The 25,721-nt window shown below is 33.8% G+C and overlaps 1 protein-coding gene across 1 annotated transcript; it reads left to right on the top strand.

The window, feature by feature from the left end:
* LOC109711087 (calcium-transporting ATPase 3, endoplasmic reticulum-type) lies at positions 783 to 25,220 on the top strand. Its single transcript, XM_020233989.1, has 34 exons — positions 783 to 951; positions 1,091 to 1,141; positions 1,282 to 1,315; positions 1,595 to 1,612; positions 3,059 to 3,195; positions 5,865 to 5,939; positions 7,111 to 7,156; positions 7,306 to 7,365; positions 7,462 to 7,542; positions 7,962 to 8,047; positions 10,099 to 10,200; positions 10,429 to 10,482; positions 10,872 to 10,973; positions 11,815 to 11,873; positions 12,743 to 12,887; positions 14,407 to 14,514; positions 14,762 to 14,914; positions 15,014 to 15,118; positions 15,601 to 15,797; positions 17,176 to 17,287; positions 17,477 to 17,575; positions 17,663 to 17,808; positions 18,929 to 18,986; positions 19,776 to 19,868; positions 20,477 to 20,527; positions 20,656 to 20,787; positions 21,421 to 21,522; positions 22,377 to 22,431; positions 22,523 to 22,608; positions 22,911 to 23,059; positions 23,509 to 23,614; positions 24,131 to 24,184; positions 24,592 to 24,640; positions 24,902 to 25,220. The coding sequence occupies exons 1-34, from the start codon at positions 919 to 921 to the stop codon at positions 24,967 to 24,969; spliced, it is 3,006 nt and encodes a 1,001-aa protein (XP_020089578.1). The 5' UTR covers positions 783 to 918; the 3' UTR covers positions 24,970 to 25,220.

Raw genomic sequence — 25,721 nt, 5'->3', positions numbered from 1 at the left:
GGGTGAAAATAGAATGAGCAAAGATTCCATGAGACTGAGAAATCTCTGGACCATGTTGAACTGATGGTTAAAAAAATAGAGAGAATATAAAAAATCAAGGATAAATTTCAAATACCACCCTATAGGTTTACACTCTGTTATTTTAGTATTATGTAATTTAAAATGTATTAGTTTAGTCCGGTGGTTTTTTTTTTTTTTTTTTTTTTCGTCAGCTCCTTCGTTAACATTTCGTTAACATGTTGAACTGATGGTTAAAAAAATAGAGAGAATATAAAAATCAAGGATAAATTTCAAATACCACCCTATTGTTTTACACTCTGTTATTTTAGTATTATGTAATTTAAAATGTATTAGTTTAGTCCTGTGGTATTTTTTTTTTTTTTTCGTCAGCTCCTTCGTTAACATTTTGTTAAATTATATACAAAAAACTTAAGATATCCTACCTAAGTTTATCAAATATTTATTTTAGTACATTTTAGTTTTAATTTTATCACTGATTTATCAAAAAAAATTAATATAGGAGATAATAAAAAATAAAAAAAAACTATAGGTATTAGATTGATACATTTTAAACTGTAGAATACTAAAGTGAGAAAGTGCGAAATTACGCGGTGGAATTTGAAGTTTTTTCCAAAAATTCAATTAACATCACATCACGTTTCCATTCCGTTAAATGAGCCTGCTTTCCACCGTTACATTTCACGACCGTTACCGTTACCGTTACCGTTACTCGCTCGTCCCCCACCTTTTTTTTTTGTACCCCTCAAAACCCTACGATCCGATTCGATCTGGCGAGCCCCTGCACTCACTTCGCCTCCACACGACAACCCCACCCATCTCTCTCTCTCTCTCTCTCTCTCTCTCTCTCTCTAGATCTCGCGTCAAGGGCGCGAGATCGAGCTCTTCGGTTGTTCGCCCATGGAGAACGCCTACGCCAAATCCGTCGCCGAGGTAAACCCTAATCTCCTCCGACTCGCCTTCGTGATCCGTGCAGTGCGGGGGTTTAAAAGAACGCTTCTGTGCTTGATCAATTGGATCGAGAGAGCTATCGTGTCTAAAAAACGCTTCTTTTGTTTGATCTTGTGATTAGGTGCTTGAAGCATTCGGTGTAGATCCGACCAAGGGCCTCTCGGATACGCAGGTATCGATCGCGTGGGGGTGGTTTTCAATTTTTCCTTTTTTCTTTTTTGCAGTGCATGATTTGATTCTATATGAACTGGGGTTGTTTTCAAATTTTGGTTTTAATTTTGTTTTTTGTTTTTTTTTTTTTGTGATGCGTAGGTGGCCGAAAATGCAAGGATGTATGGAAGGAATGGTATGCGTCTTATTATTACTACTTTTTTAGCGAATTAATTTTGTTATTATGATAAAATATTGATGGCCGTAAGGGATAATGTGTTTATATTTTGTTATTATGATAAAAAATTGATGGCCGTAAGGAATATAATGTGGTTGACTTTTTGCTTCTATGTTATTACTGAAATTTCAATTGCTGAACTTAGCCTTTTCCTTTTCAGTTTATTATTTATATTCTGATATTTGATATTGATGACTCTTGATTGTTTCATTTTTGCATGTGTTGCACGATCTGCAGTGCTACCCCAAGAAGGAAGTAAGTTCTATTCTTATTCTTGATTTTTTTTTTCTTTTCTCTAATGTGAAAAAGTATATAGTATCATAAAAACTCATCAAATATTGCTGTATGTTTTGTTGCCTGAGAGTTTCAAGTAGTTTACTGCGTGTATGACTGACTATGTTTTAGTCTCTCTAAATATAGCAAGTCATAACATCTCTGTTTTTTCTTATTTAATTTTTTTTTCTTTGAGTCACTGCCATGATAAACTGCCACTTTTGTAAACCTAATGCATTTTCCGTAGAATATAGTGCCGACACCTTTTGCAAAATTTTCAGCAGGGCATCACAATTTGAATTCGCATATGGTTCTCCTGTGAAACTGGCATGCTGCCTATGCAATCAGATGATACTTTTTTTTTAATCTGGTTTAATCATTATGTAGGTTTTATGGAGCTAATGCTTGAGATGAACCAGTAACCATTATTCCCTGCTTCTTTAGATTTGTTTTCTGACAATATTATCTTTGATTTACGATTGGCTTATTAGAAGTACCAATAATTTTTTTTCTTTCTCTTCTTCGCGTAGCTGTTATGAACTTAATATGTGCTCAAAGTTAGGCCATGTGTTGGTTGCTAGCTTCTGTTTTTAATTATGTAAAATATATATACTAGATTAGAATAGATGTACACTGTAAATAGTTATCAGAATAAAATGAGAGAAAAGTAATAAAGTGCTTTGATTAATAATTTTGTTATTACTAAAAGAAAAGTAGAAGTACATAACTTGGCTGTATTATGCTTCTTATAAAGCATAGAGAATTTTTAAGGACATCTATTGATTATATGTGCTTTATTTTTAGAACTTTGATTATTACAAAAAAAACGTGCATACAGAGCAAGGGCTCTTGACTTCAGAATATTTAGATGGAAGTTACGGCTTGAAGATTAAATTACTGGAAATTGTTCAAAAGGTTTTGATATGTCTGTCAAGCACTTAAGGAGAACATCATTGGATATTTGGTTGAATGAAAGATCCCATCAAATGAAGAGAAGGAACAGACATGAAAAGATCACCGTGCCTTTAGCTTGAAGAAATGTGCGAAATAGAATTGCATAGTAGAAAAGGATTCAGGGAGCTGATCACAATGAAATTGAGACATAGAGCCCTGCTCTTGCATGTTTTTTTTCTTGTTTATTTGCTGCCGGAAAGCATTTTTGTGTTACTTAATGGAATGTTCTACCGATCTAAACACAGTGTCTTCCTAAGGAAATTGTCAATTAGTACGTCGTTCTTATGTAACACTATGCCTTGTTCATTCATTATTGAAGTTTTATATGTTTGGCAACCTTTTCTTGTCAAAGTTGTGGCATCATTTTGTTTTAGGGTGTCTTAACACTTAATCTTCGAGCTAACACTTTTATGCTGTTGATCTTTATACGACAAAGATCTTAATAGTAGTTATTGTTGACATTTATTTTTGCAGGTACCCCTTTTTGGAAGCTAATTCTGAAGCAGTTTGATGATTTGCTTGTCAAAATATTAATTGCAGCTGCCGTTGTTTCATTTCTTTTGGCTCTTATAAATGGCGAAACAGGCTTAACAGCATTTTTGGAACCATCTGTAAGTTACTTATCTCCATCTAATTGCTTAATGACCGTATTTTAATGGTTTTTGCTAGTGCTTGATTTGCATGCATGGATCATCTTCTTCGTTCCGCTAAAAGTAACAAATTTTGAAGAACTGATTCTGCTATATTTATCTATACCAGAAGTAAGCACCACAATATTCACACGCATATGCTGGTGTGCCTAAATCAAGTACTTCATCTTTATGACCTAAACAAATTTAATAAAATTCATGAATAAACTTATAATAGTACAAAACGAATGTATAAACAAACATGTAATTTTTATAAGATTAATTTAGTACACACCTGAAGCATAGCTCTGCACAGTATTAACAGGTTGGGAACGTTCATTATGTTGTAAGTAATTATCTTTAATTTCGTCGCCATTTTCTAAGAAGAAAGGAAAATACATTCTTTAATAAATAGTTTGAAACTATCGTAGAATAATTTAACTTTCTAGTATTAAATTATACCTTGTTGCACTGTACATATAATTTTCTCAGTACATGAGATACTGTTTTCACCTCGAGTTGGGTAACTTATGTTGTTTGTCCCTTTTACAACTTGGTTCTTATGGTCCAATTTTTGTTTTTTCAAGTTTTGTCGAGATGGATAGTTTGAAGATTTAAAATTCCTTTGCTTAATCATGTAAAAATATATTATTTTGTTATAATTTTAAAATTATTAATTGATCAAATATCAGTTATAATCCTTTTTTACCTTTTGAGTAATGCATATCTTTTATTTAATTCTTGTCTGCACTGCTTTTCCTCAATAATCTGTTTTCTTTTTAGTCTATTTTCTCTACTTGTTTGACCTTGATTCATCTTCAAGTGGAAAAGTAAAAGAAAATAAGAATAGATAAAGGCAAATAATTGAAAATCTATTTAAACAAATTAATATAAAGTATTATTTACTCAAGATTGCATCTAACGATTTTTAGTCTATGAAAAAAAATGTAAATTTTACATGTACAATTCAGGAGTACTAAACGATCAAAATACTCTTCTACTTTCTTCTATTCTACCACACATGATTACAGTATTTTATTATCCCACCATACATGATTACGGTATTTTATTAAATTAGCATCCGATTTGTAAACTATCCTTCTTTCATCCGCCCTACCTCCCTGTTTCTTATAATAGAAAAACTACTTATCAAAAATTATAATTTTAGACTTTTTTTATAAAAGAAAATTTATAAATCATGCGTTCTTTGTATATTATTAATTTTTAGATTTTGCGGAGTGAACTAATAATGTATAATTATTTAAATACTATAAATTACAGCTATCAAAATAGCTTTTTATTTTTAAAAATAAAAATATATGGAAACCAACTAAACTATAGGTAACTTTGAAATTACCCCTCAACTTGAACTCTTTGATTAACACCTTCTTAATTTTTAATTTTTTAAAACCGAAGTTTTTTAGCTATTTTCATTAAAAATTAAATTTAATTTCTCTATCATATTTGTTCGAGTTTTATTTGCTAGAAATATATTAAAATTTTAAATTAAAATAAGTTAAAGTTGAGGGATCTAGTTCAAACTGTGGAATAGTTGAGGGGGTCTTCACTTTTTATAACTTGAGAATCTCGATATTACAATTATCTGGACCCGGTCCACGACATCACTTGTAGAACATAGACCTTATCTCTAGTCATTTTATTTTTTTTAATATTCACCTGTTTAAAAATGTAATCGTTAAATGCTTCAGATAAATGGATGGTTAAGATTCGAAATTGAAATCAATAAAGTAAAGAAGGTTAAAATGGTCTAAGATGAGGTGGTGCATTAGGCCCAAACAACATGTTCTCTCTTACCTCCACTACCCTTTGTTGGGATGAGGGTGATTATTGGTTGAACTTAGTCCATCATATCATTCGTGGACCGTCCAAGCAATTTGCTTGCAAAGGAAGGAATATCTAGTAATTAGTAATTTAAAATATATAATATTAAGGCTAAATTATGGAAAATCCCCTTAAATACCCGTTTTTTCACTTTCCCTCCGTAATTTTCAAAAACCTATATTTTACCCACTCAACATTTTAAGTTGTCGTATTTAGCCCCCCTCCGTCAGGGTTCCAAAACTATTCCGTCCATTTTTTATAATTTATATCGAAAATGCCCTTCAAAATGATAGAAATATATTAAAAAATTATTTTTTTTTCTTATAGAAGAAGTGTAATTTGGTTATTTTGCCCTCTCCATTAATGCTGTACCCCCCTGAAAATATTTCTAAAATTTTACGGGGGCAAAATGTAGGTTTTTGAATGTCATGGAGGGAAAGTGAAAATGCAAGTATTTACAGGGTAGTTTTCTGTAATTTAGCCTAATATTAATACATGTAATATATAATATTTAAATACTTTATTGTACTACTGAAATTTATCTTTTATGCATATTAAAGAGTAGGTCTACAGTGCACAGGGTGCGTGCAAAATTTCATTGGACATGTTGCAAGCTCCCATCGGCTCACAACTTAGTTGTAGACGTGGCTCGCTCAGAAACCCTGAAATCCACGTACTTTAGTGTATAGTTATTAGTTGTAGATTGTCATTAGTTATTGATTTGCTTGTTATCTAGTTTATCTTCTCTACTGCTAATGACTACATGTTTCTACTGTATCATGTTTTCAAAAAGCTCTGAAACATTTCAGGTCATCTTTTTGATACTGGCAGCCAATGCAGCAGTAGGTGTAATAACTGAAACAAATGCTGAAAAAGCACTTCAGGTAACTGAAGTACCATTATTAGTTCATTATATAATGCTCTACATTTTATTCTGTCAATGTATATCTTGTTTCCTGTATCGGGCATTAATTTTTTTTCAAATACCGCATATGCAACTTTTGAAGTATGTCCTTGGGTGTGATTCCTCCTTGTAGTATAGATGTAGAGATGTTTCTGGCGTCAAAATTGGAAATACACTGTCTTAGGAGGTAGAAGACGCTGCAAAATTTGTCAACAATTTAGGAGTAGTATCATGAAAGGACGTTACATTGATGGTGAAGAGAGGCTTGACATATCGTGAAAGAAGGGAAAATCTCATGAGAGAGGATGCTTAACATTAACATAAGGCAAGTAGGCTGATGGGCATTGATCGAAGTTTTAGCTCACCAGCTCATGCAAACACGGGCATCCCCCTGAAAGTTTCTTCAGATGAAAGAATCGCAAAAACTACAGATTACTTTTTAAGAGGAGTTGATTTCATCGATGAGGCAAATGTTAACAAAAGAGCCAAATGAACCCTTGTCTCACAATATCTAAACAGGGAGTTCAAAAGTGTGGTGCTCAATATGGGAGGGAATTCGTGATGGCAATAGGGTGGAGGAGAAGACATGAACAATTTTGCTTGAAGAAGTGATAAAACACAAATATTGTCCTTTCAGTACTGCAGATTCTGAAAGAGATTCAAGGTCTTTGGCATCTACTAGTCCTTATCAATTGTGCCTATACTATGCATATTGGAGGGTCAGATGCTGAATAATTATGTGTAATGTAATGTTAAATGAACATTTTCGCACAGATGCCACCTTGCTTATAGACTTCTTTTGGCCTGTTTAAAAGCTTGTCTATAATCATTACCATCTCAACATTTTTCTCTCTTTTTCTAATTCTTTGTATCTGATACTTGAAATATCTTGTTGTTTTACTTATATTGAGTTCATCGCTTATGTGCACACATTTGAATCTTCTCCTTCTCAATATAGATCTGTTAAATTGGATATATCATGTTTTTGCTCACAGGCTTATGCGCTATCTGCTACTGTTAGCGTGTGCTAAGTGCATCAATCTCGCGGACTTTAAGTTTCTTTTTTTTTTTTTCCTTCCTAGTTCTCATTACTAATTTTCTCAATCTTTACTGGCTATATATCATGTTTTTTGGATTAATAACTTTTCTAGGAGTTGCGGGCATACCAAGCTGATGTTGCAACTGTGCTACGAAATGGTAATATAAGTTGCAGTGGTCGAATCTTCATAATTTAATCATGCTGTCGATTATTATGCACATGTTCCTTTATATGAAGTTTTCAACATACCTATTTTCTAGGAAAATCATTGAATAATGTTTGACTTTAGATCTAATAATCTTTGCAGGTTGCTTTTCTATACTTCCTGCCACGGAGCTTGTCCCTGGAGATATTGTAGAAGTTGGGGGTATGATACACTGCACAAAGAGAGATGACAAATTTTAGGGATGGATAGTAAGAGTCTGTCCTGTACTTATAAATTCTTCTTTTTTCTTTTGATTAGTTGGTTGCAAGGTCCCAGCTGACATGAGAATGGTCGAAATGCTAAGTAACCAACTACGTGTTGACCAGGCAATTCTTACTGGTATGCGGTGTTTTCCTTTAACTTTTGTGCTACTGAATTTTGTGTCCTCATCCATAACTGCTTTTATTTATAGAAAAGTTGTCCTAGTTCCATAAATAGCTGAACTGCCAATCTAGTCTCCATTCACTTTTTAATGTACTTCCTATCTAAAAGGGTAGTAAATCGATATATAAATATTAATATTTGTTGAAAAACCTGTATACCATGTGAGTCCCTTTGGTTTCCACCAGTTTTCATCCTACTTTTTCAGAGATGTTGATGGTTCTATGCAACCAGACTTAGTGAAAAGGATCATGCAGAGGATCAGCTGTTTCTGGCTTTCACAGCTCTTTTTCTCATTATTCAATGTTTTTTCTAACTTATCTGATGAGTTCTATGAAGTTGCTTATTCTTAAGAGTTTTGACCTTTTCTTAATTAGGTGAGAGCTGCTCTGTAGCAAAAGAGCTCAAATCAACTTCAGCAACCAATGCGGTCTATCAGGATAAGACGAATATTCTTTTTTCAGTAAGATTATTACTTTGACATCTTTTATTTTAGGATTCTTAGTGATCGTTTTCACTTGTTCATCTATTACATACAGTGCAATTATGAAAATATGTTACATTGGAAATTTATCTCTTAAAGGGACAAGTAGGGCTGGCAAACGAGCGAGCCGGCTCGCGTTCGACTCGTGTTCGGCTCGATATTCGGCTCGCTCGAGCTCGACTCGAAATTAAATGAGCCGAGCTTGAACAAAATAAAAGGCTCGAAATTCATTTCAAGCCGAGCTTGAGTATTACTCGGCTCGTTCGAATTAGGCTCGAAAAGCTCGAAAAGCTCGAATATATATATATATATATAGTACTATATAGTATATACATAATTAGTATATATATATATATATATATATATAGTAGGGCTATTGTGCTATTAGGAGCACAGCAAACCTTGTGCTCCTAAGTTCTTAACCGTCCATCAAAATTTGATTGATGGTTAGGGGTGAAAGAGCGAAGAGAAATTGAAGGAAATTCAAAGAGAAGAGAAATTGAGAAACTCAATTTCTCTCAATTTCTCTTCTCTCTTTCACTCTAACCACCCATCAAATTTGATGGGCGGTTAAGAACTTAGAGCACAAGGACTGCTGTGCTCCTAATAGCACAGTAGCCCTACTATATATATATACTATATATATATATATATATATAATGTATTTTAATTATATATAGGCTTTAATTAATTGGCTATTATTGTTGGCCATAAAATAAACCCAACAAGTACAACCGGTGCAATTGAACCCAATTCTAAATTTACATAACACACTCTCTCTTTCAGACTTTCACTTTTGTACATAACCTAAACATGATAACATTCAAATTTTACAATTCCTATTTTTTTCTCCTCTCTCTTCTCTCTCTCTCTTTGACCCTCACCGGTCAGGCAGTCACCCTAGCTCATATTTCTTGCAATTATTTTGTATTTTGAACTATTGGACATGTTGCATCAAATTGGTACGTAATGTTCTATAAAAAATTAAACTATTGATTATATAATGTCGAGAATTTCAATCGGCTCGTTTAGAGCTCGAGCTCGCTCGACCAAAATTAGGCTCGCTCGAGCTCGGCTCGAATTAATTTCAAGCCGAGCTTGAGCCTAGATTTAGGCTCGAAATTAATTTCAAGCCGAATTTGAGCCGACATAAGCTCGCTCGAGCTCGGCTCGTTTCCACCCCTAGGGACAAGACATGAACTGTGAGCATTGTTTACTAAAATCATAACCTATTATTTCCTGTTCACTCTGAATGCTTAGAAGACTCTTAAACTTGTACTTTTATGTTCTTCTCTGTTTTGTTGGTTTTCATGATTGCTTATAGAAATATTTTATTTGCATTATCTTTTGTTTTATGGATTTTATGGATATTACTTTTTAAGTAAAATAACATAGAGGCAAGCCAGTTGAAAAGGAAAACCTGAAGCCAATAAAAATTTACAGTAAAGTAGAAAGACTATTGTTTGTGAGAAGTCTAGTTATTATTTTAATGATCTGTGGGATTTAGCCTAACTTCTTTACAGAAATGATTGTTCACAAGCAAAAGTTCATATGACTCAGAGAAAGCACATTTAATGGCTGGGATACAAGTTAGTGAGAAAGATACAGGTTTTCTTCAATTCATGAATTCTCCTATGTAGGACTGGAAAGAAGTAAGGTTTGGCAATGAACGAACCTTATTTTTGCTGCAAAGAGCTTCGTTCATTTTTAACATGCTTTTAGTCCTTTTAAGTTGGTGGGAAATAAGCAAAAAAAAATTAGAGGAGAATTTATAGGACACTGTGATACATGTTTCTTTTTCCTTTCCTACTCTTTGTCAAGTTGCTATATCAGAAAATACAACTTATGGTTCACTTGGCAGAAAAAAGTGCATTTTATCTTTTATCTGAAACACAAATTATCTATTCATTACTTTCACATAAAAAAAATTATTATCTAGTTTTCAGATGCATTTGTGCTTTAGCTCCCAAATCATTTCTTTTGGATTGTTTCATCTTATACGGTGACGATATGAAACTTTTATTATCCAGGGTACTGTGGTTGTAGCTGGTCGGGCTAGAGCCATTGTTGTTGGTGTGGGCTCGAATACTGCAATGGGAAGCATTCGAGATGCAATGTTAAGAACGGAAGATGTAAGAACCGTCTGTTCTCTTAAGTTTGCCTCTTTGTTTTAATTGTCAGATTTTGTGATTTTTGTTGCTTGGTATTTCTTTTCTAGTTCTATTCTTGTATATTTTCGAGTATCATCTTGTCATTTAATTTTAAAGGTTCTGCAGTATGCATGCTCACAGCATTGTTATATATGTTGATACTTGATAGTAACGATTCTTTCTGCTGATAATATTCTTACGATTATGCAGGAGGCAACACCTTTAAAGAAGAAACTTGATGAATTTGGTACTTTTTTGGCGAAGGTAGCTTCCTATGATTCTTTGTCATTTATCAATTATCACTTAAACTACTATACTACGTTTTTTTATCATTTAAGTGCTAGTATGTGAAAAATCACAGTTGCCAAAAGTGCACCGAGGAACTGAATAATTGTTCAAGAGTCAAGACCACCTTACATGAGAACTCAACTGCCTCTAGTTTGTTATCATGCACCTCTGGATAGTAATCTGGGAAATCAAAGTGCTATATTTCATGTTTTTATATAAATTGCTCTTTGGACATGGGTGTTTAAATGTGCCCATTCAAATTGCAGGTGTTTATACCGAAGTAGTGTGAATATTTCTTAATATTAATGTGTCATAATCCTAATTGTCATTGAAGGCTAATGAAAAGCTGACATACGCTTTGTCAGATCATTGCAGGGATTTGTATTCTTGTTTGGGTTGTAAATATTGGCCATTTCCACGATCCTTCTCATGGTGGATATTTGAGGGGTGCTATTCATTACTTCAAGGTGTTTTTTCATCGTTTTTGCTACCATTTCCATACTACTATTGTTATACTAATGAGAGTGATGTACATTTCCTTGGAACTATCATGTATTATGTTTAATTCGATAAATATGTAACTTCATCTTAGGCTTTTTTTTTATTGATGCAGTACATAAGAATGCAAGTATGAAAAATTCCTTTTTCAAGAAGCTCTTTATTGTTGTTAGGTTGTGCTACATTCTGAATAGCTGATCTGTCATATTGGGTTGTCAACTGGAATATCATACAATTAGTTGTAGTGCATTTCATGTGGATTTATACTAGTATTAACGTTGTAACACTTTGGATAAAAGAGTACAGCCTAATGTTGTTGTGCACAGAATATGCTGTGCAGTACTTGGTCCTTTGATGGTCCTGACATGGAAACTTTCTTTGTTTTCTGTTTCCCTTCTCTCAGCCTCGGAAGTTAATAGATAGTAATTATTGTTGTAATGTAGCTAACCGGCGACAAAGGAAAAACTTCATTGCAAGCTACTTATTCAGTAACCTATATTGTCTACATATTCTGTTATTTAATAATGCCTCGTAGGATGTTTATGCTGTGGCGATAGTAGATTCTATGAGAAAGGGAAAATTTCAAGTGTTGGATTTTTTTGTTTTTTAGTTATATAATCTGCATAGTTGATTGTGCATTATTTTGTAATTATTTGATGCTTCTTGTTTTGTTCATTTGTGAATTTTGGGTTTTTCTCTTTTACAAACTGTTTGCTAATTTCTTTCGAATAATGCACCTTTCTTCCCCCTTTCCCTTCTTCTGACTGTGTTTGTGCCTGTTAGTTACTTAAACTGTTTCCTGTCTTTTAGATAGCCGTTGCTCTTGCAGTTGCTGCCATTCCTGAAGGGCTTCCGGCTGTTGTGACTACGTGAGTCCTCTTGTCAAAACATGCTGTACTGAAGTTTCAAGAAAAAATAATTTAAGTGAATTTTGGGGATAGATGTTGGTAATTGTAATGAGTATAATTGTGATGATTATTTATCTAACACATAATGTACAAATCATTTCATTTAATTTAAGGTAGAACCTCCTGTTTATATAGGGTTCTTTCTCTTATTATGCAACCAAAAACCCTTTCTGTTTGAAAGCTGATGAAATAGGAAATTAGTAATTTGGTCTCTTATATGCAGGTGAGGAATCTCGGCATCAACTTTGTTCTTTCTTATCTTTCAATGATAAAACTGGAGCTTCATTATAGATAATTATTGATTTGGCGATTCTCATTGAATGTGTATATAAAAGCATTCATGTAAGCCAGAATCACCTCTTAGGATTCTTTCAAGTTGAATCCACACATCAAGGGCATCTAGTAGTGTTATTCCTTGTAATGTAGCGGCAATAATTCACTTCATAATGACTGATGGCCGAAAACCAGTTAGATTTTGATCTTTTAACAACTGCTATGGGAACCTAGATTCTTCCTGGGGGAGTTCTACCTGTTATTTCTTTTTGATGTCCTGAAGGGATCATGTGAGAGTTTGATACTGAGGTGCCAAAACCTCATTTTTCACCCTAGAATGAATGTTTAAAACATTTATAGCAATTATTTCAAATTCTTTGTGTTTTCTCTAGGCCAGCAAACTTCAAGATTACATTATACTAAATCAAGAGATTAACAGTTTGGGAGTAGGTTTATTAAGCTAATTGTACTCTTTTGATCTCATTATGCTTGTATGACAGTTTCATTACACATACATTTTACTTTACCTAACTATGATTTATTTGGTTTTTGATTAGGTGCCTGGCACTGGGTACGAAGAGAATGGCTCGCCTAAATGCTATTGTAAGGTCTTTACCTTCAGTCGAGACTTTAGGATGCACAACGGTTATTTGTAGCGACAAGACCGGTACTCTTACAACAAACATGATGTCCGTGTCAAAGGTGAATACTTTATTTTGGATGTTGTATAGGTTAAGTTTTGCTGATATATTTTCTTTTATCCTTATCGTGCCAAAGCAGATTCTGTAGCATGAAATTTAATTCCGTTTGAAACTTCATTATCATCTTTTGTGAATTTTAAATATATTCCTGTAGCTCCAAAATATGTGTTTTCAATTTTGAAATTTTGATTGTTTACTTTCTTTCTTTTCCTTGCAATGCAGTCACTTCATCCTGTGTTAGCAATTTTTGTTTCTTCCCACCTATTGTGAGATTTCCATAATGACATTATTGTAGATGAAAATTTGTTAAATTTACTAATTTATTATACTCTGTTATCTTAGTTCTATGTGGTTGATACATTCATAAGTTGGCATGTAGTGGAGGACCCTTTTTACCTAGTCTGTGTCACATCATTTGTGAAACAGATTATTAATGTAGCAGGAAAAAAGTATCAATGTGTGATTATTTTTCATAGGAAGCATTAAAAGTTCAACCAGAATACTCTAATGAAAATTCGAGGGAGTTATTGATATAAAAAGAAAATCTCACCGAAGATTAATTAATATAGAAGGTTCATTAAGCAACATAAAGCTATAAAGAGTATGAAGATTCAAAATCAAGTGATCTTAAGATTAAGCATTGCCGTGCATCGTCAAAATTTTCTTGGTCCAAGATTAGCAGGTTCTTGTGAAGTCATAAAAGTGTGGAGCAAAATCGAAGAATCAATTGACCCAGGTGATTAACTAACATGGAAGCATCATTAATCAACAAAAGGCTATAAGCTAATACCCTATGAAGATTCAAAATCAGTGGTCTTAAAAGTTATCATTGATGTGCTTTGTCAAAGGAAAATACTATTCTTACAAACAACTTCTACAACAATTTACAAAATTTAAGATTTAGTGGTTAGATTTTATTCTTTGCCTTGTGAATTACAACAATCACCTCGTGAATGATATTCTTTTACCAATTAAATAGGGCCACATAAGCAAATTTGTAAAACGTTGTACAATTTTTTTGTAAGTATAGCATTACTCTTTGTCAAAATATTCTTGATCCAAAATGTAATAGGTTCATGAGAAGTCATTCAAAGTCTTCTCAACCATGGTTTGTTCCCTTTTTCTTTTGGGTCACGTGCTTTGAAAGTATAGTTATGTTTTGATAATATGAATATGAGGAACTGTGAGGCAAAGGTATTTCATTCCAATAGCCGTACGCATTAAATGCATGTTCATGCAGTGTGAGGTACTTAATGTTTCAAGAAATTTTTGAATCTCTCTTGATGTATTAGTCTTATTATATTTAAAGCCTTGTTGAAATGTTGAACCTTAGCTGCTCTGTGTCCATTGAATTTTTAAACCTTGTCTGGTCTGTGTTATGTCCTCTTACAATAAGTTTATATAATTGCTGTTATCTGGTTAACATTACAAGTTAATTGGTAATTACAATATCGAATACTTTTATAAAGTGTCTGATCCCATTCGTGGCTTGTGACAAATAACTTTCTTAGATTTTCTAGGTCTGTGTCGTCCGATCTGTGCATCGAAGTCCAATCACTGATGAGTACTCTGTTACTGGAACTACGTTTTCTCCCGAGGGACTTATATTTGATGCTACAGGAATGCAGGTAATCAATTAATAATGTTGCTTTTTTAAATAATCCGGATGTAAATGCAGTTTTTTCCATCATGTTAGCTTTTTTTCTTTGGGGTAAGATGTTGTCCTGTTTGCTTTGAAACACTGATGAGTCGTAAGTCGTTAAATAGTTATTACCCTGTTATTTCTGACCAATTCCGTTCAAGAATGTGAAGCTGTGTTTTCCTAAGCTATGCTATTTTTAATTTTATTTAAAAAAATATTTTGGCATTTCGCAGCTCGAATTTCCTGCCCAATTTCCGTGCCTTCTTCACATAGCAATGTGTTCAGCTCTTTGTAATGAGTCCACACTACAATACAATCCTGATAAGAAAGCTTATGAAAAGATTGGGGAGTCTACTGAAGTTGCTTTACGTGTTCTGGTGGAAAAGGTAAGTTGACAAACGAGATGATCAACTCTTATTGCAATCTGTACCATTTCACTTAGAATTATTGAGCTCAGATATTTCAATAATCTTTTTTTTTATCAGGTTGGGCTTCCTGGTTTTGATTCTATGCCTTCGGCTCTAAACATGTTAAGTAAGCATGAACGCGCGGCATATTGCAACCATTATTGGGAGCATCAGTTCAAAAAGGTTATTTTTATATCGTGACATTGGATTCCAAAATATATTTAGCGCTTAGTTATCATATTTAACTTATTCTTTGAGCATCTTGCATGGCGCTGTTTTTTAGCTGCTAAGTTACACATATGCTTTAAACTATTATTATTTTGTCTAGTTAAAGGTTTCACAAAGAGGCCGAACTATCTTAAAATTAGTTCATTAATCTCTGTCGGTTAAATCTCTTGTAGTTATTGTGATAAATAGCTTCACAGCTGCCTTTTGTCGTTTTTGTTTTAACCGAGGTTTCTCAAAACTGGCCGTCTTTTAGATAAACATGAGATGAAATATATTAGCTGCAAACTTGCAAGTTGCAAGTCATTAGTGGTCATCCTTGTACATGTTGCTGACAAGTTCTTCTAAATATGTTGTTTTTCTCATTACTTTTTGTGGAACGTAATTTTCTTTTAACAAAAATCACTCATCTGTTATCTTTTTTTATATTTTTTCAACAGATTTCTGTTTTGGAGTTTTCCCGTGACCGCAAAATGATGAGTGTCCTTTGTAGTAGAAAGCAGCAAGAAATTATGTTCTCAAAAGGTGCTCCAGAAAGCATAATAATAAGGTGCTCGCATATCCTGTGCAATGATGATGGTTCTTCTGTACCATTAACTACCGATATCCGTAATGAGTTAGAAGCTAGATTCCAAAGGTATGCTTATCATCTGCTTTTTCATACACAAATATAGCATTTTAAATTCTGTAATTTCCTTTTCGAAGACCTTAGACATTTCTGTTTATGCTTTGTTAGTTTAGTTTGACAGTAGATTGCCTTGTTTTATGTTGCTTTTAGTTGGATCTTATTTTTTCTGTTATTCTGATTTTAGGTTAGGTTTTTTATGGTCCTGTAGTTCATTTTTGTCCCTAACACTTTTTATAGACTTTTTTTATAAAATTTCTGTATTTTCTCTCCTGTATCTTAGTGCACTGGTTTGCTACGGGTCCCATGAGACTAGTATTACTATCCATTGTTGGTATTCTTTGTATCTTGTACTTTCTGGAATCTCTTTATTTTTTTGTAAATATGCTGGTTGTGCCCCACGTTATATTATTGAGGGTCGTTGACTTGAAATCCATTAATTTTTCTGATGTAACCTGGATACAGAATTCTTTAATTGAAAGGTTCAGTTTAATGGACTTGTGGTGGAAATCTCTCATTTCTAATTTTAACTAGTTAGTGTGAATAAGGTCTCAATATCATAAGTAACATTTTACCTTAATGCAAAATTTTAGAGCTTAGCTTGGTTATTTATGGTTTTTGCTCTGAAGACATCTTCTGTTGGGCTGTTTCTATTATCATCTTTTCTTGATTCATAATGCTAAAATATCAAAACTTCTGAGATTTGGCATTGGTTCTTATAAAAGCTTCAAGACCTACCTTGTGGTTATATAGTATATACATAATTCCCACCTATTGACCTGTACAAAATGGGCTTCTGGATAAGGTGTCATACACTCTCTCTTTCCTAAGGTCATGCTTTCATCACTTTCATGACGAGTCTGCATCTTGACACTTAAAAGAGTTTGAAATGTGTAAACAATCAATATATGCACAATATCGACTCTTATGTTCTAGTTTTAGCAAATGTCTGGGAAAGACCTAAAATCATGTGTTCTCTACGGTTAAATTCCTCTTGTGAGGATTCGTGTAGAACTCTTATTTTACGTAGATAGTTACTTATAGTAAGATGCTTGTGGTTTCAAAGGTGTTGGCAGAGCTCTAAAGCTAAAACCATGAAGGTTTAAGAAGTCATCACTAACAAGTTCGTATATTCACCTCTTCCTTGCCAGTTTGAATTGTGAATGACTATACCCTAGAAAATATCACCTGGGAAGCAAAAGCACAAGATCCGGAAAAATAAGAGGATGCAAAGATTTAAATTGAGCTAAAGTCATCTTGAAGTGAAATTTTAATTTGTTCTCTTGAGTATATTGCTTATTTTTCTACTTTTCATAGCTGTCTACACGTGTCACAATCATATGTTAAATTTTCTTATTTTGTAATTTGATAAATGCCATTTTATGTCCAGTTTTGCTGGAAAAGACACCCTAAGATGTTTGGCATTAGCACTAAAGCGGATGCCAACGGGTCAGCAAACTCTTTCCTATGAAGATGAATCAAATCTTACGTTCATTGGATTGGTATGCTTCCTATCTTATGCCACTCACGTGTATCTGTGCTCACCCTTTGAATAGTTTTTGCCCCCCACTTTAATTTTCCTTGACATCTTTTTATCTTTTAATAACTTTCTTTCATTATGATTGATTAAGTTCTATTGATGAAGTTCTCCAACATTTTTTTTTTCTTTTGTGATAAATAAATTTCTGTAGGTTGGTATGCTTGATCCTCCGAGGGAGGAAGTGCGGAATGCTATGCTGTCATGTATGGCTGCTGGAATACGTGTTATTGTTGTCACTGGGGATAACAAGGTTACTGACTCCTTAATCTTCCTTATTATTTATTAGCATTGTAATACTAATTTTCTACTGGAAAATACTAATTTAGTGTTATAGTAGTCTACTGCAGAATCTCTATGTCGACAGATTGGTGCTTTCGAGCACTTAGATGATTTTACTGGGTATTCTTACACAGCTTCTGAGTTTGAACAACTTCCACCTATGCAACGGACAATTGCATTGCAAAGGATGGAACTGTTTACCAGGTAGCATAAACATTTCATGCATATGTGCCAAACTCTTCATCTTTTTTCGAAATACGATGTCTTTATACCATCGTAACCTCCAAAATATCATTTGTTCTTTCTTTTCTGAAAAGTTCACTAATTGTCTATCATATCTTAAGTTTATGGTTATTCTTGGAATCAGTAATTAAGTTCTCTTCTTTGTTCAGGTTGTTGTGCTTTTCAAATAACCTCATAAGCAATTACTGAAATTGATTTGGGATGAAGTAATCATTATTTAATCAACCTAATTGCTAAAATGAACCAGTGAGAATTGGTTTGGTAAAGTTGAAGCATTTTTTCTTGCGAGGAAAGTCAAAAGTAAGATTCAACTATTAGGTTTGGGAAAGCACCATAGTGAATAAAAATAAATGGAATAAAGTGAATCCGTGTTTTCATTTTTACTAGATTCTAAGCTTTACCAATATCGTGAACAATAGTGTTGCTATATATAAAACTATTAGCCATAATAATAGCTGTTGAATACCAATCTAATGAATATTATACTCAAATATGGCCATAAGTATGAAAATTTAACTGTTAAAATCCATCAGAATTTTTGGCAGCAAGCCTTACAATGAATAGGTCCAAATTGGTTGAACTGATCGAATGGAATCTAAATATTTCAGTTTGCATTGGATTGTTTTTGAGTGTTATTCTGTTTATTCAGTTCCAAATATTTGAAAGCTGAAAATTTCAGTTCAGTCCTGTTTTCCCTACACAGCAGTATGGAATCTATCAAATGTACATTCTTATACCAAAGACTTCCTCTATTTTTTGTTCATTCATGTGCTTTCCTCTTGTTTTTTTGGCTTTCATAAGAACTGCTTGATATTGGACCTTCACCTTGTAATGTTGTTTCTAAAAATATCAGAACTGTACATAGAAATGATCATAGAAATGATCTGCCAAGCATTTTCTATCCTTTGCTAGTGGGTTATTTTTTTGTTCTGCGAGTTCAGTCGTCATATATGGTTTATCTTCAGCTGCATAGTTTATCAAGTGGAATCAATTACATGTTTTTTTTTAAATTTTTTTTGGGTAACTTCAGAAACCTTCACATAAAATTGTTCTTGCTCAAGATGATATAATTGGATGACAGGGTTGAACCTTCCCACAAGAAGATGCTGGTCGAAGCTTTGCAAAATCAAAATGAAGTGGTAAGCCTCTTTGAGTTGGGTTTATCGCTTGCATTGATGCATCTGCAGACTAATTGGTTCTCTAGAAATATTTTCATTAAGCTGATTGGAATATTTTGGGATGAGAGCTTTTTTTGTTAGTTGCCTGTTTAGAATGAATAATTAGACGTACTTTGAACTTCAGATCTCAAAATTTGGATTTCTTTAACTCTGAATAACCAATCTGTTTCCATGGTTAAATAACATACTGGTGTCTGAACTCATTGTGAAGTCTCACTTTAGTTCTTGATCTTTATTTATGCATTATATTCCCCCAACTTACGTAAATGTTTCGTTATTGTCCATCTTGTCAACTCTTCTCTAGTGTGACTGACTGCTTGCCACTTGTATCCTTTAGACCTTTCTCGAAATTTGAGAATGAGCCTCAAACAGACTATTTTGCTTCTAGTTTTACTCTTCAATGTTGAAAGAGGACTCTCAATTTCGCATTGTCACAGGATTGGTTGCAGCGTTGGTTTTCCAGTCAGTCCCACTAATAGAAGTTGATTGGGAGGATTCTAATGAAACACATAGGTTTGGGGACTGGTTAATTAAAAGGCTTAGGACAAGCGGAAATTAGCAAAGAGTTTAGGAAGTATCGATGCAATTAAATAAAGCCAAGAGAATAGGGGCTATCAATGCAATTTTTACTATTTCTCTGCGCTGCCAATGTTTCTACTATTTTTAAAAAAGTTATGCAGCCGTTGAGCTCTTAGTGCTTTCTATGAGACTGGTTGTTAGATAATGACGTATATGCTCTTCATGTAAAAGGTTGCAATGACTGGTGATGGTGTCAATGATGCACCTGCACTGAAGAAAGCAGACATAGGAATAGCAATGGGATCTGGAACTGCAGTTGCTAAGGTATGTATGCTTCATATTAGCATGTCTAGTTCAGTTTGTTGCTTCTTGTTCAGTACTCACCTATAGACAATGTAGATTGATAAACTTTATCTTGTTATTTGGCATTACTTTGTAGTAATATTAAGTAGATCATTAGTCTCGTTATACATCTCAAATGTGAATGTGATTTCATGTTATGGAAACTATTTTTATTTTAGATTCTGGTTCCACTTAATTCATTCTCTATTTTATAGGTTAAATTGCAGAAAACTGCCCTGAAAATAGTGCCATTTGTACTTTTTCCTTCATGAAATGCAAAAATCTATAATTAGGCCTCTTAAGTGTTTAGCCTTTAGCACTTACCCTCTCTTACATGTTTTGTTTAGGAACTGTTAGGTACTTTTAAAATAGGATCTGAAATGCCCATTGCACCCCATTATGGTGGAAATATCATTTTTAAGTCTTCACTAGTAATTGTCCAAATATTGAGGGGGCTATTGCCAGGGGTGTTTTCTGCATTTAGTCCTTTACCTTTGGTGTATGCTTTCAATTGGGTCTTGGGTTTGTGAGGATGTAATAGACAATGCCTCCTATTGAACATAATAATCAGTTTTCTTCTAAATTTCTAGAGTGCTTCGGATATGGTTTTGGCTGACGACAACTTCGCTTCAATTGTTGCTGTAAGCTGCTTTTTTCCGATCTCTGAATGGCTGCCTTTTATCAAACTTAGATACTAGCTACCATTTGATCTTGTGAAATATGTCTCTTCTGAACTTTTTTGTGGCGACTGGCTACCATTTGACTATAGGCTGTTGCCGAGGGAAGAGCTATATATAATAATACTAAGCAGTTTATCCGCTATATGATATCGTCGAATATTGGAGAAGTAGTTTGTATTTTTGTGGCAGCAGTGCTTGGGATGCCTGACACGCTAATACCTGTAAGCTCTTAAACATTTCTAATTTTCTTTTTCAATTTCTAGTTTCTCTTTTCTAGCTGTAATCATATGTCTGAGCAACTTGCATAATTTTCTCTTTACTGCTCTCTTTCTTCAGCAACAGTTTCATTTATGCCCCTATCGCTAGCCAACAGTTTCATTTATGTCCCTATCGCTAGCTTCATCACCAAGGAAAAACCCTTATATCCAATTATTTCATCCTGTAGTATTTCTAAAGAAGTTCTCGTGTGTTTAGCTGTTTTCTATGGCCTGAAGCTGAAATGAGCATCTGGACCTCCAAAGAGGATCTCCAAGTTGAGCCTTCTTCTTCTGCTGCAACAGAAAACTCTTGGGATACATTTTAATGAACAAGCTGTTAGTGCTTCTTTGAGAAGCTCCACTGAACACCAAAGCTCCAGCCAGGGCAAACTTGGCCCTTGCTATAAAAAAGAAATTCTTTATTCTCTTAGAAGTGTTATGGAATGTTACATCCTTATCATCTCTAATGAAAAATGGTCTCTGAGACATCTTCTCATCTTCCTGTCTAAAGCATCTGAGTATAATTAGTTTAGTTAGACAGATTAGTTCTTAGCATTGTGCGAGAATCACTTTTACTTATATTTGATGTAATTGCAGGTCCAGCTCCTCTGGGTGAATTTAGTTACTGATGGTTTGCCTGCAACTGCTATTGGTTTTAACAAGCCTGATTGCAATGTGATGGCAGCTAAGCCTCGTAAGGTATTGATTAATGGATTTGAACAAAAAATGTAATGTTTCTACATTGAGCATATGAAAACCTTCTTTAGTGTTTTCAGTTGCCAATTACTTTGAAGCTGAACTGCATCAGTCTGGTGCATGATGACTTTTGATTTGCCGAGTTACTATTTAAAGTCCAAAATCCAAGCAGTTGTGTGAATTAACAAACTTCTCACCTCTTGCTCGTTTCTCAACGTGATTAACTGATAGATTATTGTGATAGTTCGAACGTTAAAACATTTCAAACACAAGAAGAGTCTGTTAAATCCCTGAATGGCCTAGTTTTATGTTTATGATTCTGTGGACCCTGATGCCATATCAGAGTTTGCAATGTAGTATTATGGTTTTTTTTCAGGTGGTGACCCTTTGTTCTTAGCTAAGCACTGGCATGAACTTCATAATATAAATTGTAAAGGAGCGGAATGAAAGAATGAAAATAAAAGTACTGAATAGCATGGACTTGATATTGTTGAGTGACTACAAGTTATCCAAGCAAAATAATCGAGTGTTTGACTTTGAAATTGGAGAAGCATGATGTCAAAGAGAAATTTGGCAAATCCAAATCAAGCAATCATTTATCACTTGACCTTAAGCCTCTTTTCCTCGAAGATTATTATGTCATAAAAAGCTGCGCTGGCTTATATTAAATTTTTAGTACTCGAGTATCTTCCCAGTGGTCTAGTCTATAGGCTTCATTCAAAAGGTTGTATGCTTATAAAATGTTCTCCATATTCGTGAACTTGGGATCAATATCTTTGAGGAGATATAACATTGACATTTAGTTCTGGAGAAACTACTTCATTTGTTGCTCTTAAGTGTTCTAACTACTTATGCAGGTTAATGAAGCTGTAGTTACTGGATGGCTTTTTTTCCGGTATTTGGTTATAGGAGGTACGTTCTCGTGTTGTGTACTTTTAGATGTTAGTAGTTATTTCATTTCCTCTTAAATATCACTTAGTCACTGATTTGTACAATTGTACAGCTTATGTTGGCCTTGCTACTATTGCGGGGTTTGTTTGGTGGTTTGTTTATTCTGATGATGGTCCCAAATTGCCGTATAATGAACTGGTAAATTGTGCCCCTCTGGTTTATTCACATGCTGTCAATAACAAAGACAACGACAAATTTGTAATTAGGACAACTCTGTCTGATAGTTGAGTAACAATGCCATTTAGCTCATTTACTGCTTGGTTTCAACTTTTATGGCTTAACCTTCTTTTTTTTTTTTTTCTTTTTTTTTTTTTGTTTTGGCAGATTCACTGAAATCTTTGTTTAATTTTCAATTTAATGTTGGCTTCTTGTATAATTTTTAGTTTTAACTGATCTTGTAGGAAAATTTTACCCTTTTTTTGAATTTTATGGAATGTCAGGTAAACTTTGATTCCTGTTCAACAAGACAAACTCCATATCCATGCAGTATATTTGATGATCGTCATCCCTCAACTGTGTCGATGACCGTGCTTGTTGTTGTTGAGATGTTTAATGCTTTAAATAACCTGAGTGAGAATCAATCTCTCCTGTAAGTAATCAATCTATATCTCCCTTGCACTTGCTTGCATTTCAAATACACTCTTATGAATAAATTTGGACGCAGTGAGTGCTTTTATCATAGTTCTTTCTACTATCAATTGATCAGTGGGTGCAGCTATTGAGGAAAAAAAAAACTCTTTATGCTTTTTCTGTTTGTGCGGTGGATTGCTACTGTTTAGAAAAACTCTTTTGGCTTTTTCCAGTTTAATTTCTTAAAGAATGATCATGTAAGCACTATATGATTGGTTCGTACATCCTCCATTATACATTTCTTGAATTGATCTCATGCTTCCATGGTTTCATAGAAAGCATCAACCTTCCTGAACTAACTATTCTGTTTTGATTACAGTAAATTCATGCAAATATCCTAATCTCATCCATATATGCACTAAATCCATGAACTGTAAGTGACAATTTGCTATATGATTTAATTTTCAGTGTAATTCCTCCATGGAGTAACCTATGGCTTGTTGGATCAATAATTCTCACCATGCTTCTCCATGTATTGATCTTGTATATTGAACCTTTATCAATTCTTTTCTCAGTAAGTACCCTTCAAACTGTGTTAGTTCATGAGTTATATTAACATTTTTTATTTGGCTAAATTACACTTTTGATCATCAAACTATTGAGTCACGTGACAATTTGGACCTTAGGCTTTAATTTGTTGCAATTTTTAACTTGATGATGCAATAAGTCCCACAATACAAGTTGGTGTACTAAATGGTGATGTGTTACTTATGTAGCTATGATGTTGCTGTGTTGTGGCCTATGACGTGACAATGGCTAAAATGCCACATTACTGCCACATTAGCGGCACATTAGTATCCAACCAACTAAATTGGATTGTCGGACTCGATTGCAACAATCTAGTAAGTCCAAGCTAGAAATATCTACAAATTAGAGTTTGAGGGCCAAGGTGTCATCCATCTTGTAGTTGAGAACCAAAAGTGTTAAGTTACCCTCCGTCTTTTTCTGCAGCTGTCCTTTAGACAACTATTTGGCGTTAAGAGATATTTATAGAATATTCCAATCCGAAGTAATAATCATTGTCTTGTAGGTGACACCATTAACCTGGGCTGAATGGAGGATTGTTCTCTATCTCTCTTTTCCGGTTAGTATTTCTCTCTCATTAGACTTTGATTTAATGCCCTACTCGTAAGTTATATCAGGAGCAATCCTGGCGGCAATATTAATAGCTATTACTGCACAATGGTGGATATTAAATTTATTATTAAATTCTAAAATTAACACATGAAAATGCAAAAGATGTTAACCCACTGGTCTAGACCTGACCAAACTATACTTACTAGTCAATTTCGAAAAAGCTAACTTTTCTATCCTGGCAGACACGAAAAATGCTGTCACAGATATGATAGTTAGCTGATATGGAAATGATTTTAGTTTAGGTCTTAGTTTTCTTGCATTCTTCTAAAAGCTCGTCAAAGATAACGTGTGTACTTTTCCTTTCAATTTTGTTGTTCATAACCACTTGTTTATCATAATGCGGACATATTGTAGGTAATAATAATCGATGAGATATTGAAATTCTTCTCAAGAAATTCTCGAGGTATGTTCTTTCTGAAAATTTACTTTCATAAGTTCCTTGATAGTCTTCGCTCAATAAATGCACATTCTTTTACATTGTAAGCTCTCCTATCGGTTCTTTTTCGTCCCAAACTAAAAACTTATTTTTTTCAAAAATTTCATCTTCAACTCAACATACAACTTTCTATAATCAATCAAACAAAAATATAATTACTGGAGCTTTTCATTACAGAATGCTGATTGAATCAGTCTTTTTTTTTTTTTTTTTCCTTTCTTTCTGCAGGTAGAAGGCTTCATTTCAGATTAAGGAGGCACGACATACTTCCTAAGAATGAAGCTCATGACAAGTAGATTATCGCGGGGTTTAAACTGTTGTTTCCTTTGCAGTTGTAGAGAATGAGAATGATAAAAGTGCTTTCTCATACCCTGCTTCACACAGCGTCTGTTGTAGCATATATACTGTATAGTCAATTATACTGCACTGAAGGTGTTTTTTGGTTGCTCATTATTATACTTTAGGCCTTTTTTTTTGTGTCCTTTGACTGCAAGAAAAAATATATTTATTTGTAAGTTGTTAACTATTGATAATTATTTCTCTCTTTCGAAAAATTTTCATTTGAAATATTTGGCCCCTATTTAAAAAAAATGTTCTTTTCATTCATTATTGTTGCCTTTGTTTTATCTGTTTCTGAACACAAACCTTGTGTCAATAGGATGTGCCAACATATAGATTTATTTGTGGTGTCATTTTTTTTTTTTGTTTTTTTGAGAGATAGGTAGCACGCTACCCGCTTCGTTTATTTTATTTAGAAATAAACTTAGCTGGAAATGTGAATCAACTAGAATTCGAATTTGGGGCCTCGGGTACCAACCATCGAGTCCTTTGCCCCTTGCTCTAGGGACGGTCGGTTATTTGTGATGTCATTGTTAGATAGTTTGCGATGGGATGTGCAATGCCATCTTAAAAACTGGTAACAATAAGTAACTAATTTTTCATTTTGATTTTGTTGCCAAATGAACCAAAGGAGATGCAGAGGTTGTGAGCAATGCACCATCCTTTCATCTGAAACAATATCTGTTGGAAAAAAAAAAAGTTTTGTTGT

The sequence above is a fragment of the Ananas comosus genome, linkage group 1 (genome assembly GCF_001540865.1).
Source record: "Ananas comosus cultivar F153 linkage group 1, ASM154086v1, whole genome shotgun sequence".
Taxonomy (NCBI): domain Eukaryota; kingdom Viridiplantae; phylum Streptophyta; class Magnoliopsida; order Poales; family Bromeliaceae; genus Ananas; species Ananas comosus.
Note: the sequence above shows the minus strand (reverse complement) of the source record. Positions and strands in the feature narration are given on the sequence as shown.

Bases quoted from the DNA above. Each gene is read 5' to 3' on its own strand.
- LOC109711087 (XM_020233989.1), top strand. From the start codon at position 919: ATGGAGAACGCCTACGCCAAATCCGTCGCCGAG. The intron at 12,888-14,406 runs GTGAATACTTTA...TAGATTTTCTAG, and splicing joins ACATGATGTCCGTGTCAAAG to GTCTGTGTCGTCCGATCTGT. The intron at 22,432-22,522 runs GTACGTTCTCGT...ACAATTGTACAG, and splicing joins CCGGTATTTGGTTATAGGAG to CTTATGTTGGCCTTGCTACT.